The sequence below is a fragment of the Caloenas nicobarica genome, chromosome 3, assembly GCF_036013445.1.
Source record: "Caloenas nicobarica isolate bCalNic1 chromosome 3, bCalNic1.hap1, whole genome shotgun sequence".
Classification (NCBI taxonomy): Eukaryota; Metazoa; Chordata; class Aves; order Columbiformes; family Columbidae; genus Caloenas; species Caloenas nicobarica.
Window position 1 is genome coordinate 120,854,321 of NC_088247.1, and position 13,898 is coordinate 120,868,218.

The 13,898-nt window shown below is 41.4% G+C and overlaps 1 protein-coding gene across 2 annotated transcripts in view; it reads right to left on the bottom strand.

The window, feature by feature from the left end:
- Positions 1–13,898, bottom strand: part of EML6 (EMAP like 6) — an 86,077-nt gene that overhangs the window by 52,469 nt on the left and 19,710 nt on the right. For both annotated transcript variants that reach the window (XM_065630821.1, XM_065630820.1), the window contains exons 2-4: positions 8,052–8,211; positions 4,297–4,395; positions 2,380–2,448 (exon numbers count right to left, since the gene is read on the bottom strand). In XM_065630821.1, the coding sequence (XP_065486893.1) occupies positions 2,380–2,448; positions 4,297–4,395; positions 8,052–8,211 (328 nt within the window). The remainder of the gene's footprint in view (positions 1–2,379; positions 2,449–4,296; positions 4,396–8,051; positions 8,212–13,898) is intronic.

Sequence of the window (13,898 nt, forward strand, 5' to 3'; positions counted from 1 at the left end):
GCCCACTTGGCAAGGAAAACCCCAGGCAAATGCAGTAAGTCCGAGAAAAACCAGAACGAAACGGCCACGCTGTCTGAGAAAGTGAGGCACAATTCTGGTTCGCTATTGCTACGCCACCCCTCTTCATTACCTCACTATCTTTGGTCGTGTTTTGCTGGGTGGTATCTGTCAATGCGAATGCACACTTTTTAAAGCCAGGAACATCCCCTTTCTCTTGTCTGCAAAGCTTAAAACAGCTCCGAAGTAACAAAATACTTGACCTTAAAGAACTCGGGTGCCTGGAGCAGACACTTCTGCCCAGTGCACCGAAAGAGACGAGTCCCTCAAACGCAATCACGTTCACTGAGAAACCATCTGTTGCATGGAGACGGCAAACCCCTGGACGTGGAACAACTCTGACTGCAGGAGCAGGAGGTTCCCGAAGGGTGGAATGGTGACTTTCTACACAGAAATATTCTGCAAAAAAGAATGTAAGGCCGACTGGGGAAAAGAGTCAAAAGAATAAAAGTTTGTCTGAGAAGGGTGTCTAGTGGTGCGCTACAAGTATCGTACTCTTTGAGTCAGTTCAGAGAGCCTTGGTTTTTTTTTTTAAAATAAATGTAATTCCAGGTAAGGCAGAGCAAAGAGAATTTCAATTAGATGTGTAAGAGAACTGCTGAAATATCAGACCTGCCAGCACTAGGATGTCCTGGACTCAGGCGGAAGCAGAACAGCAAACCTATGTGGTGTAGGACAGTCCCAGAGAGACGTGCTGGCTCAAGCCTTTCCCAGCTGAGCTATGCTGAGCTATCTGGGCTGCGCGGCCCGTCGGGCGCTGGAGCGGTACCTGCAGGGCCTGCACAGGGATCTTGAAGTGGCTGACACAGATACATCATGTCTATCTCATTCACACTACATCTTTCTGTGGCTATAAGCCAAATTTTTAGGTCTTTCTCCTTGTACTTACTCCTATAAAATTCCTATAAAGCCGGATTCCAGAAAATCCTTGGATCAATTATTTTTATTTCAGATCCTTCTCTCCAAGTAAATTTTCCTTTTGCCTCTTACCATAAGGCAATTCCTGAGAAGGCAGTGGGAATACTTCCCCCAGGGCTTTCATTCTGTGGGTAAAACATTCCCTCTCCCCACTTCTGGTTCGCTGGAGAAGGGCGCGAGAGCAGGTCGCAGAGGGAGGAAATGGGTCCACCCGGCGGGATCCTGAGCCCACTGGTATTTCCTCAGCTCCCAAGCTTTGCCACTGCTGGATGAGCCGACAGAATGGAAATGCTAAAGGAATAAATGGCACTGTTCCCAAGCATTAGTCCCAGTTCTCAAAGTGGTACAATTACTTTAGAGCTGCTCTTTTCCTTCATTGCAAATTAAAGTAATTATCCCATTCCCACAGCCTTATAATGAACGGCAAGCACACAGGCTGCTGTTGGAGCATCACTGGAGGGGATCACACAATAACTTCCTCCCCTCTCCTCTTCTTTTTTTTTTTTTTTGGCACGCCTCTGTCTACATGTATTTACTTTGCCTGGTATTATGTATGTTCAGGGTAATTATGGCCATTTAAAACCGAATACAGGTGCCAAAGACAGGTTTTGGAAAGCGGCTTGCAGAATACAACAGATGGTATCGCTTCTGCCAAAACCACCCACAGTTCGAAAGCAACGGCGGTTTTAAGGGCACAAGCTTCTCAGTAACCAGAACTAGAGATATTAACTGGTTTTCTAAACTTCTACTTAAAGCTCTTCCCACCCCAGTCATGTGAAATAATTGCCATCTGTTAGGAACGCTTTTGATGAGAGGGGAGAAAAATAGAAATCTGCAGGGAATACTGGCAAACAGAAAGGATTTCTTTCTACGCTTTTCACAGGTATGAGAATGTTTTATCCTAAGTTTATAGCATATACCTGTGTTCATATTTAAATCACCTCCAGAAAAGGTGACTTAGAGAGAGCAAATAGTGGGGCACTGGAGTTTTCATCTGCTTATCTCTGCAAATCGCGGTTCACTCAATTTATACTTTTACTTAGTTCCTCCTAGACCTGTTCAGTGACCCTTTGTGATGCCTGATGGGAGAAATCACTAAAGGCTGAGACAACTCTGAGACAATTTATGTGGAATGGAGGAGGCAGAGAAGCCCAAAATTACAAGCATGTAATGATGACAACTACACCGAATGATCTTCTCGCCTTGCTTGTTAAGTTGATCTGCGCCTCAGTCACTGCTGAACATCTGAATTGTTTTCAAACAAAACGGTTTTGCTGAAATCTTCAGAGTAAAGAAAGAAAAATATAAACTGCCTTATAGTAAGAGCCCTCATCATATAAAAGGACAAATTTCTTTTGTGACATTTATCTACTTTTTAACAAGTAAACAATAGAAGCTATTTACCTTTATGTGTTTCACTCCACAGCTGACGATTCTATTTGGTTGATATTGGTCCCAGGAAATATCAAATATCTGTTAACAAATACAGTAAGCTGATATTTTAAATTATACAGTAATCGCATCTAGGCTCAGTTGGCTTATACCAATTTTTAGGCATAATTTCTGTTGCAACATACTACTAAAAATGGAAGAACACCCTTTAGGTAAATTTGGAACTTTGGAAATGAAGATTAAGGCAAATATGCAGGCGTCCTCACATCGATCTGTCAACACACCTCCGTCCTGCCTTCATACTACCAATCTAGTCCAGCTCCAAGATATTTTGAATAAACAATATTTACTGTCTCAGACAAAACAGGAATTATGGTGTAAACTAATGCTGCTCAAGTTTATGGAAGAAAGACTGGTACATTTATCTTTATTCATTACTTTAGGTAAAAGATGAAGTATCTAATTTAACTTGATCACCAAGAGACCTCTGTGCCAAAATGGGTGCATATCATTCATCTGACCTAATCTACAGAGTTAAAATTGAACTCTTCATTTTGATTAAAGTTCTATTTACATTTACAACAGCATGCATCAAAAAATGACGCATCAGATCCTATATACTTTACCAGAACAAACTTACAGTGTATGCTATGACTACAGAATTATGCCAAATGGAAAATGTTGTACGAAGCTTGGGAACAGAAAGTTTCTATTTTGGCCCAGATTTTCAGAGAGATGTTATTTTCAGACTTTTCACCTCTGGCATTCAGCTTTTCAATGTCCAAGCTGAGAACCAACGAGGTTACCACAATCATTAGTTTCTTCAGGAAATGTACGTCTGTAGAGAAAGACAACGGGACTTTTTGCTGCTTTTAGCTCTTCAGCTATAAAGTCACAAGAGACTTTCAATCAGCTTTCAGGAACATATTAAGCCTACCCATCATTCACTTTGTACACAAGGATGCATTGCCTTCCTACAAAATATTTATCTTCTTTATAAACATCAGGATTTACAGTACTTCAAGTACTATTTCATTTAAAGATCTTCCACCTTCAGAAATTCTTTATGACTCCTGCACACTAAAGACCGAGATTCTGTTCTGTTGGGAACATTGTAAGTAAAAATGAGGTACCAGATTTATTCAGATGACACATAAGATGCAGATAGACTGTATGTACACACGAGCTGGAAGGAAGGGTTTAGTCTGCTGCTCTGCATATATAAATACTCCATCACATGTAGTAAAACATTATAATCACCCAAAATTATACCAAACACGTTATAATATCTTAGTATGGATAAAACTTGTCAGAATGTGTACATAATTTATTTCAATGTATGCAACCTTGTGCGTATATATACTGGGGAGGTATCTTGCTTATGCTAAACCTGTGTCAACGTTTTCTAATCCCTAATAATTTTCTAAACTCAGACCTGTTCAGTTCTCATGTTTATTGACATTTCTACAATTTTTCACCTGAAGTGAACAGATATAAAAGGAATATTTATCCTAATTACATTTCTCCTACAGGTAAATGTCTTAAGCAAAAATAAAAGGGAGATAATTAAACTTTCCCTCAGGATAAAACGTCTTTTTGACGTATTCAGAAAGAACATTATCTTTGCCCACTGAGCTAGCATTTCACATCTTATATAAAGAGCTATAAATCACATCCTAATCAGCGCGTATTTCCTCCCTAGGCTTGCTAGACAGTCAGCTCAAGAATCTATCATGTGCCTCATTTAGTAACACAGTGCTTTGTGCTACGTCTGCCACAACGAGAAGAAAGAACTACCTCGTTCAATACTTTGAAAGCCAAGTAGAATGATCAAAATTATCTTTGCATTAACCTAATGTAAACAAAAATTATTTTTAAAAGCCTTTTGTAACTCCCAGACAAAATTCAGTAAACCCTTCATACAATTACCCTGTCTGAATGGCCTGTAGCTGTCGCCAGTAGTTTTCCTCTCTTCCAGTCCCAAATACACACCGTATTTTTGGCATCCAGTCCCACTGAAGCTAAACGCTAAGGAAAAGCAACAGTAATCCAGTTAACAGAAAATCAACTCAAAAATCAGTTTACTGTAGTTGAGATGCGTACCAATGGATTTTCCCACACGTCACTTGTGTTTGAACTACGTTGCTAAAGGCACCCTTCACTGTCCTCTTAATAGTTACCATTTCTTTATTTCAGAGCAATGAAAGATGGATTTTTAAACTTTGGTTTCATGGGAGTTGACAACATGCATCATACCTAATGCGATACCTGAGCTCTGCCTAGTGAATCCTGTATAACCCAACTGAGACCCTACCAGCAAATGGCGTAAGCAAGACAGCATTAATGGGGGAAACAAAAAAGAAAAACCAAAACAACCACAACTAAACAAGACCCAACAACAAACCTCTTCACAGACTTATCACGACCAGTTCCTCTGAGTCTAGTCTACTTTTATATCGTCTTTCAGGAGATGTGATAGACCCCCCAATTTTTTCTGTCTCAGATGTGTACTGTATATCCGCATTTAACCGAGAGCAAGATGCTTGATTATTCGACGTATGGTCATGAAGGGAAAAGAAAATCAAATATGTGAAAGCACAAACATGCTCCCGAGAGTTTCCAACACAAAAATATTTATTTTGAGAAAGGCCTATTATTATAGCAAAATAAGGTTTATTTGCCCTTGAGCAATCTACCCCTACCCAGGGGTTTGGATGTACTGATCAAAACACAAGGTATTTTTCATGGAACCTTCACCGATTCCAACTGCTTCTCACCTCCTTTGTACCCTTCTCTTCACCATGGAAACCATGGCAGTACTTACAGTATCTTTTAGATTCATGATGTGAACAACATCAGACCTGAACTGTAAGGACCAGCCAGGAAACTGCCATTAGTGGGGTAGATGGACAGTGAAAGTACCGGGAGAAACTCAGAAATATGTTATTTTTTCTTTTAACATAGCTCTATTGAGGAAGGTCACCTGCTGGCAGAAAAGTCAAGTCATAAATGCTGAATTTCCTTTCTGGTTGAAATACTTAACACTTTTAGTCCTCCTCCTGGAAGAGAATTTGACAGAATTCTGTTCAGAGAATTCACAGAACTACCAGAAGAAAATACCTGCCAAGTAGTTTATGCACATAATTAAACAATTACTTGTAAATCTACACAGATTTAGAAGATCTGGCTAAAGAAGCCTACCGCTACCTAATGGTAAATTTAGAAATGTATGTACTATGGCAGTGCCCTTCTCACTCCATTAAAAAAAAAATAGAAAGCACATAAAAAGAGTTCATGTAAAATAACTCAGAACAGAAGTGGAACTGTATAGTACTGGTGAAATACTTCAATATAACAGACATCAGATTTGCAGGTAATTCTGTGAAGGGCAGTACTTTTAAAAGACAGTATTAGTGACAGACAACATAGAAAATAGGAAATTTACTCAAAATATATTTGTCTCCAAATTGAAAGCTGTGTTCAAGGTAGAAAAAATAAAGGAAGTATATAAGCTACCCCCCGATTTTTGCTGCGCGTTGATCTTCTCCATAGATGATAAAAGATAACAAATTCTGTTTCCTCTCAATTACCGAGTTTGTGGTGAACCACACCAGGGAAGCGCTGCAGAGACCGGGACGCTGGTGCCAGCTGCGGACACCCAGAGCTCATTGCATCTATTCCTGACGCGATCGTTGAATTTATTTGTGCTTCGGATGTTAACAGACATCCAATATAAAGGACTGAAAGGCAGGCATCAGAAGGCAAGGTGCAGGCCACGGATGTGAAGTCTGCTCTGTCCTCTCGCGAGACGCCGGCTCGCTTGGGCGCGCTGACTGAACAAACTGCAGCTGCTGGCAGCTCTCAATTCCAGATGCGCAAAGGCTTGCTATCATGCCCTTTAATTCTGGCTGAGCACAGAAGCTGCTTCTGCAAAGCCAGAAAGAGCAGCAAAAAGCCAAGATAGATATCCATAGTTATGTTTTCCAGCATTGGTCTTTCTCCAGAGAGAAAAGCGTTCTGTGCAAATTCTATTTCCAGAACAAACTGCAACTTTTCCGGCACTTCCAGAAACAGAACGTTACTGTTCTGCAAGGTCAACACAGCAGTAAATTCAGTTTTCAATTACAACGAGGCACCCAGCAGGATTTTCAGAAGAGCCTCCGCCTTTAACTCGTACTGACCGGGCCCTCTGGGGAGTCTTTATTCCCACTAGGTGCTTACGTAGATTTTAAAAAAAAAAGTTTATCCACCAGTCTTGCGAAGTTAAAAACGAGGAAGAAAAATTAAGAAGGTATTTCTGAATGAACGATAGCTTAAAAATATCACAGCATTAGAAATTCTGTGCTGTTGATTTGAGGATTTTCTCATCCGATTCTTCATTCCCACGGTTCCCAGGAACACCTTTTTCTTTAATTAGAACTGCCACAGGAGATTTCAGAGGAAATGGCTTTACTTTAAGAAAAGGGGAGGAAGATGGTTGAAAACTAGGCTTAAACCAGAAACCTAGTTCCAATTTTTAATGAGGAAATATAATCCACACTGCTGTTTAATAATTCAAGTTACCCAATGCTTTTTAAACACGTTAAAGGCAATTGCTCATGTTGGTGTTCTTCATTTCAGACTAATCTTTAAACTGAATATACACAAGATAATGCACGATAAAAAGTACTTTTGCTTCGTATGAGAATACGTTTTATACATTGTATGGCCCGTTCTGATCTCAGAAAGATAATAAAAGCCCTGTGTGGTCAGTGGAGAAGTCGCTGGGAATACGATAATAAATCACTTCTCAGACAGCTAACCATCTAGCACATGATTTTAAGAAAATTATCTGAAGGCAGTTCTGCCCTATGGGGATGCAATTCTGAGGTACACTAGCACATACAAAACCCAATGTGGATCTATGCAAGAATCCAGGTATCAGCTCATCTAAGCATTCCTAAAAATATTTCAACAACCAGCTATAAAGCATGACCACAGCGTTACACCAGAAAACTCATCTGGACATCAATAATGGCAAAATTGCGCAGATAGATATTTAGAAAGTTATGAAAGTAAAAGATTATGCAAATCGTAGACCTGTTTTCCTCCTACTTCATTCACAACTGAATGTTTTTTAGAGTTTGCCTCCAGGAGAAAAAAAAAAATCAGTGTGTTTAGCTGTGAATAGCCCAGCATTTACTTATATTTAAAATTTTGTCTCAAAATATCACATAATCTAATCCCATTGTACAAAGCCACACATTCCGTGTCCTAACCCCACCATGCAATTAAATTAACTGTGCGCCCCAGGCAAGGAGACTCTCTTAGCAGTGAGGTCACTGGAGTTCCTCTGCCAAAAAAGCTGCAGGACTGGAGGACTCTGCCAGGAACTGACCCTTTAGCAGCCGGTGACAAGGATGCGCTGAAGCTGTTCCATCTGAGCCACAGAGGGCCATTTCTTCTACGGCTATTTGTCTATATACCCAATGCCTCGACTTGACATAAATGGTAGGTTGGGATTTTTGTCTCAAAAACATCTTTGAAAGAGCTGTATTAGCAGTCCTTGCATTAAAAATGTGATTGTAATACAAGTTTCAGTATTACTGTCATATACCTAAGCATCTAAACCACCTCAGTGTGCGTATCTTCTAGAATCAGAAACCAAACTAAATTCAAAGCACGGAGAAAGAAGATACACAAACCTGGCCATCCGAGTCAAAAGCTAAGCAGGCCACTCCGTGTGTGTGCGCGTCCTTCAGGACAGACACCGTCTGCACGCGGTAGGAATCCCAGATGCAGATGTAAGGGTCCTTCCCAACCTGCCCCGTAGCTACTAAAGTTTTATCCGGGTGAACTGCAAGGCTGAAATGAGACACAGTTCAAGTTATAACACACCTTCTGAATCAGTAATATAATATAAAATGTAAAAAGTTAAACTCAAAATTAGCATTAGTTCTCAGCTCCTTTTGATTTATGGGAATGATCGTATCGACTGTCTTCAAAACTCAGTCTAGCCCATTAACCTCTGTCTTAAAATAATGTCAAGCTGAGCCTGACATGGTTAGAGCAGAATACAATTTGGCGTTTAACAATATTTTAACTAGAAAATTCAAGGAAAACATAACTAGAGCATTTTTGAATACTCCTGTTTCCTAAGCTGTCTTTCATAGCTTTATAAAGTCAGTGGATGATTTCCTACAATTCAATCCTCTTTTACACATCAAATATTCTGAAATATGGACCGGTGGCTGAATATTGGATATTTTGCACTATGAAAAACACACGCAAGAAATCCTCTCACCTTTACATGTTTAAAGACGGTAACCTCAGAAGAGACAGAGAAATACATCGTTTCTCCTACATTTGAAGAACAATGATATGTGTATTTTAAGATCTACTTTTCGTTACTGCTGCCTAAGGAGAGGTAAAATTTACTGTACCTTTCCGAGTTTACCTCATTTTCTCTAGCAGCCAATTAGAAATAGTACCCTGCACAAAACCCGACACATCCAGTTGTATTTCTACTACTTAAATCCAAGAAAGGTGCCAACGTTTCAAAACCTGTTTCCTGGTTGTCAGTGATCAACTCCGCCAGCGTTCAGAAGATTTCTTTGCCCAACTCTTTCTTACGCATTCTTATGTCAAGCTATCCCTCACCCCTTGAGGTATTCTCTTTGATAAACCCCAAATCTAGCTTGGGGGTGTTAATAACAAAAACCCCTCCCAAAGGTAATATGAATACAAAAGACAGTTTTACATGGCTATCCAGGAAACAAACTGGAACAATGTCTGAGTATGTGAGCTGCAGGTGGAACAAGGAAAAATATGCTACTGATAAATTGACATTCAACAGATGGCTTGGGGCAGCTGAATATTTATGCTATCCCAGGAGAAGATAAGACTATTTTTCAAGAAGAATTCGTGAAAAAACTTACGGAAGCTTCAAAAACTTATGTATTCAGGTTTTTTGACATTAAAGAACAATTCATGCAAAAAGAACAATTTAAGCACAATGCCCAGTAAACCAGTTTTATCTGCTCCCGCACTTGCTCATTCCTCCTTTCCTTCACAGACCTGGATTCTGCATTATACTGGGTGGCAACTAGTTCACCCCAACTCTAAACCTCTAGGGGGAATAAGGGACGACTCCTCCATGCTTAAGCTGTGACACCTATAATGAAGTTAGAATACTTTTCCTGAATGATAAAAAAAACAGATGGAAAAGATAAATTGGGCTACTCCATCTCGCTGCTGGAACAGAACTGCAGCTTAATTACATCTACCACTGTTTTGTACAGTTTGGTTTTCACATACTAGAACTTCCTATTTTACATTTTGTATTTCCATTCCCGAATATAAGGTTAAGAACAAGAACACATTTCCTACAACATAAATATGTCTGTACTGAACATATCTGTTATTTGTTTTACCCCTTTTGACGCATGAAATCAACTAGTGGGGAAACTAAAATTAGGAGGCAATATCAATTTTTGGCACCTAAACAAGCAGTCTGATTTTTCAGAACTGCTAAGGACATTCATCTCCCGCCAGCAGCCTTCACAATGCACTAGAACTGCCTACGTTCAGTCTGGCTGTTAGATAACCGAGTGTTTATTTTTGGCAGACAGAACAGCGGGTTACGGAGTAAGGAAATCGCGACCAACTTCAGGAACAAATCGTGGTGATTATTTGATACCTGTACATACGATTCACGTGTTTGTTGTGAATTAAAATATAAAAAGATATGCACGACTACACAATACACCTGCAGTACGGGTCACTTCTGTCTTCAGATTGTACGATTTCCTGCTGGCGCAGCTTCTGTGCCCTTCCCCGCCTTTTAAAACGAGTAAAAAAAATTCATCGCTTGTGTTTTGATCCATTAGGTGCATTTCTCCAACCCTTCTAACAAAGCACCCTATCCTGTATCCAAAGCACTTCCAATGATATCACATCACCATCGCATCGCTGGAAAATACTGGAATACTGCGATAATCAGATGGCGCTAGCAAAGGCTTTACTGCCGCTGAGGACAGGCGAGCAGGGAACGCTCTCTTGCCCAAGAGTTGGGGTGGAAAGGACGAAAGCGGCAGCAGTTGCTGCGGGTTCTGTGTGCTGCTGGCGGCAGCCGCTGCCCCACGCATCTCGACCTTCTCTGTGGGAACAGCAGCAGGAGCGGATGAACGCGGAGGGAAAGCGGCAGAGGAACGGCGTGGGAAGCGCACGGGCAAAGAGAGGAGGGGATTCCTGGCACTCTGCTCTCCCGGGCAGCCGAGAGCTTTTGTGTGCGCATAAAGCCAACTGCCAGTTCCAAAAGCACTCTGATGGGTTTGCAGAAAGTGTCTTTAATAAAAGTGCCTCCATAGGCACTTCGTTTAATCAAACCGTCCATTTCAGATGAACCAATAAACTTCAGGTAATTTCTTAACATTACACCTTATTAATAAAAAGGTCTATTAGGCAGAGGAGATCGCAGAGAACGTGTCCTTTTCCTTCCCTTCCAAGATCAACAGTTCTGAATCTAGCATCCAAGGCTGGAACCCTGTTAATTTGAGGATAATTAAAGATGCCAGTTGTATTCTGGCAGGGTCTGATGAAATGCTTTATAAAAGTCATTAGAGGATCCATCTGGTCTGGGGGCTTTGCCAGATGGTAAACTCTTACTGCCTCCACAATTTCTGTTGCAATAATATCCCGCTCCAAGATTTTCTTTTTCTTTTATAACCTCATTAGAATTTCAAGGGACTGAAAGTATTTGTTTCTTGTCTATATTTTGTTTGTTTGTTTTCTGTAGCAGAGATACAATACAGATCTCAAGTTTAAAACTGAGATGGAACTCATTAGAAAAGTTTAGATATGGAACGCAAACTACTTCAAGTAGTTGAATTGTATCATTCAGTTTAATATTAAATTGGAATTTCTCTATTTAAATTGTTCCCAAACTGTAGAGAAAACTTTTTTTCTTCATACAGCACATAGTAAAGGAACCAGAGAATTACAGATGCTAGAAAGGATGGAAGACTGGGAAGAACAAAGAAGAGATAAGAGAACTGCTGACAGTTGGGGAAAAGAAGTTCCAAGGAGAGGATGCTCAGGGCAGGTTCAGTGGCAGCCCCCCCGGAGCCCACAGGCAGCTGCCGAGAAGGCGGAGGTGCTCTGTCCTCAAAAGGCAAGAGACACGAGTTGCTTCACGGGAAATCCTGTCTGCATACAAGAAAAACATTCTTCACCATAAGAAGAATGAAAGACTGCGACAGGTTGCCTAGAGAAGTGGTAGAATCCCCCTCACTGGAAACGATTCAAGAGTTACTTGCCCTGACAGGGCCCCAGATAACCTAATCTAAGGATGTGCTCTCGCAAGAAGGTTGGACTGGATGATCGCCGGAGGCTCCTTCCAAACTAGAATTTTCTACGATTCCAAATACTGAAACACATCAAGAAAGTCTAAAGTAATCAAAGTAAAAATGCATTTTGGCTCACAGCAGTTTACTTGCATTAGATAATTGTTCCCTGATGCTGCAAAAAGAAAGCAACTTCTGTTATCTTTAATACATGCACACAGAATTGATAGGTTCACGGAGATCTTGAAATGGTGTATCAGACAAGAGAGAGAAGTTTAAAACTCCCTGTTCTGGGTGTTTTAAATATATCACTGCACTATCCTAATTATCAGGTAGTCAGAACACTCTTCAGTGCAGCAGCCAAAGGCTGAACATTTGCTTTTATTGTTTCGAGAGCGGAATTTTTCAAGGCAGGTTTTCTGTTTAAGAATGCCCTATTAAATTGAATCTTTTTGTATCTATCCTATTAACTATCCTTTTAACAGGAATGAAGCAAATACACTTTCCACACAAACTAAACCTAGTTTCCAGAATGTCCCACCTGACAAACAAGAACCGTTTTCTGAAAGAGGAAGCAAACACCTACAGCTCTGCATGAAGTCAACGCGGTGATTGAAAATCGCTGTGTTAGATGGACTTGGCATCCGTCTCCTGACCATGCGATTCCTTCTCAGCGCTAGGGCTGGCTTGTGCCTTAAAGCAGTCTGGAAATTCGATGCTATTATAAAATAACTCTAGACAGTTGGACACAGATAAATTATTCTCTACTTCAAACTCATACTGGTTTAAATTTGGAATAACTTCCATGTTTAGATAAACCTCTACAGAATTATGCAGTTCTATATAACACAATGCTATATAACGATAATGAAGATTTGGGAGGAATGCGAGGTAAATTTAAAATCAAATTCCACAGCAATACAGATACTGTATGTATATGATTAATTCTCTTCAAAAATAAGTAGAAGAATTGGTACTTTCTTGCTCAAAACCTGTCACAAAACCTACAGCTTAGCAGAACAGAGAACATAGTGGGTCTTTCCTCAGGATTTAGGTCAAACTTGTTGCAAAGTACCCAGGGCACGGACTGTGCTGCGCTTGAATGACAGATAAATAGCACAACCGCGTTTTTTCTTAACACTTTTTCTCTGCAGCAAAAAAAATCTCGGAAGGAAAAATATTTCAAGCAGCTGCAAGCCTGCCCTGAAATACGCCACGACGTGCCAGTAGGTATTTTCCTCTTGGTTGGCTCCTTCTGCTCCGCACTGCCGGTCGTGAGAGCTGAGAGAAGCGACAGGGCAGACCCTGGCGGGCCAGCAGGCACGGCTGGGGACCAGGAGCGCCCCAGCTGCGTGCCACGGCTCTCGCAGGGCCGAGGACGGAGCCGCCTCACCGCGCTGGGCGACGCGAGCGCTCCTGCAGGAATTCCTCGTCGCGCGCAACGCACCGAGCTGCGCGGTCAAAAGGGAAGCCTGTAACTCACTGTACAGCAGAGCAATATTAGCAGCAAAATCAAGGCAGGATGCAGCCTGATCTCTATTTCTGAATGCAACACAAAATATAACCAAGCATAATTAAAAGGAGCGATGGAATAAAGATCAGCAGTTGAGTGGAAGCAAACGCGGGGACCTGCAGGAGCAAGGGAAACACAGCAAGGAGAGGGGGGATCTAGGAAAGAGCAAGGGGAAAAAGGAAAGAACCAAGCAACCTGCACAAGCCCCACTAGACCATGCTGTAAAAACGTAGAATTTTAGGAAGAGAACTGCAGCAATTTGACAGACTTATTCTGCATAAAATCTTCTCCCAGATTACCCCTGAAGCACAACCACCACAACTGTCACTTGAGGAAAACCAACCTCTCGACAATGAAGCCATTGCCACGGGTGCACGCCCACAGCTCCCAGCCTTTGCTCTTGCAGGGCACGCGTGTGACCCTGCCTGCAGGAGAGAGCTGGCAGGCAGATCCCACGCCAGGATAACCAACTTTATTTGGCAGGTACCACGGTGCGGGCGCCGGAGGCTGGGGGAGCGCGCCGCAGGCGCTGGGAAGCCGTGCAGGGAGAACAGCGGCAACAGAGATCCGGTAGCTCTGGCACACGCGGACTCTGTGCGTGCGCATATAGATGCACGTGTAATACAACTAAAATACACGCGCATACAACCGAATTACTTTTTACACATGTGAACGTATAGCCGTGATAATACTTT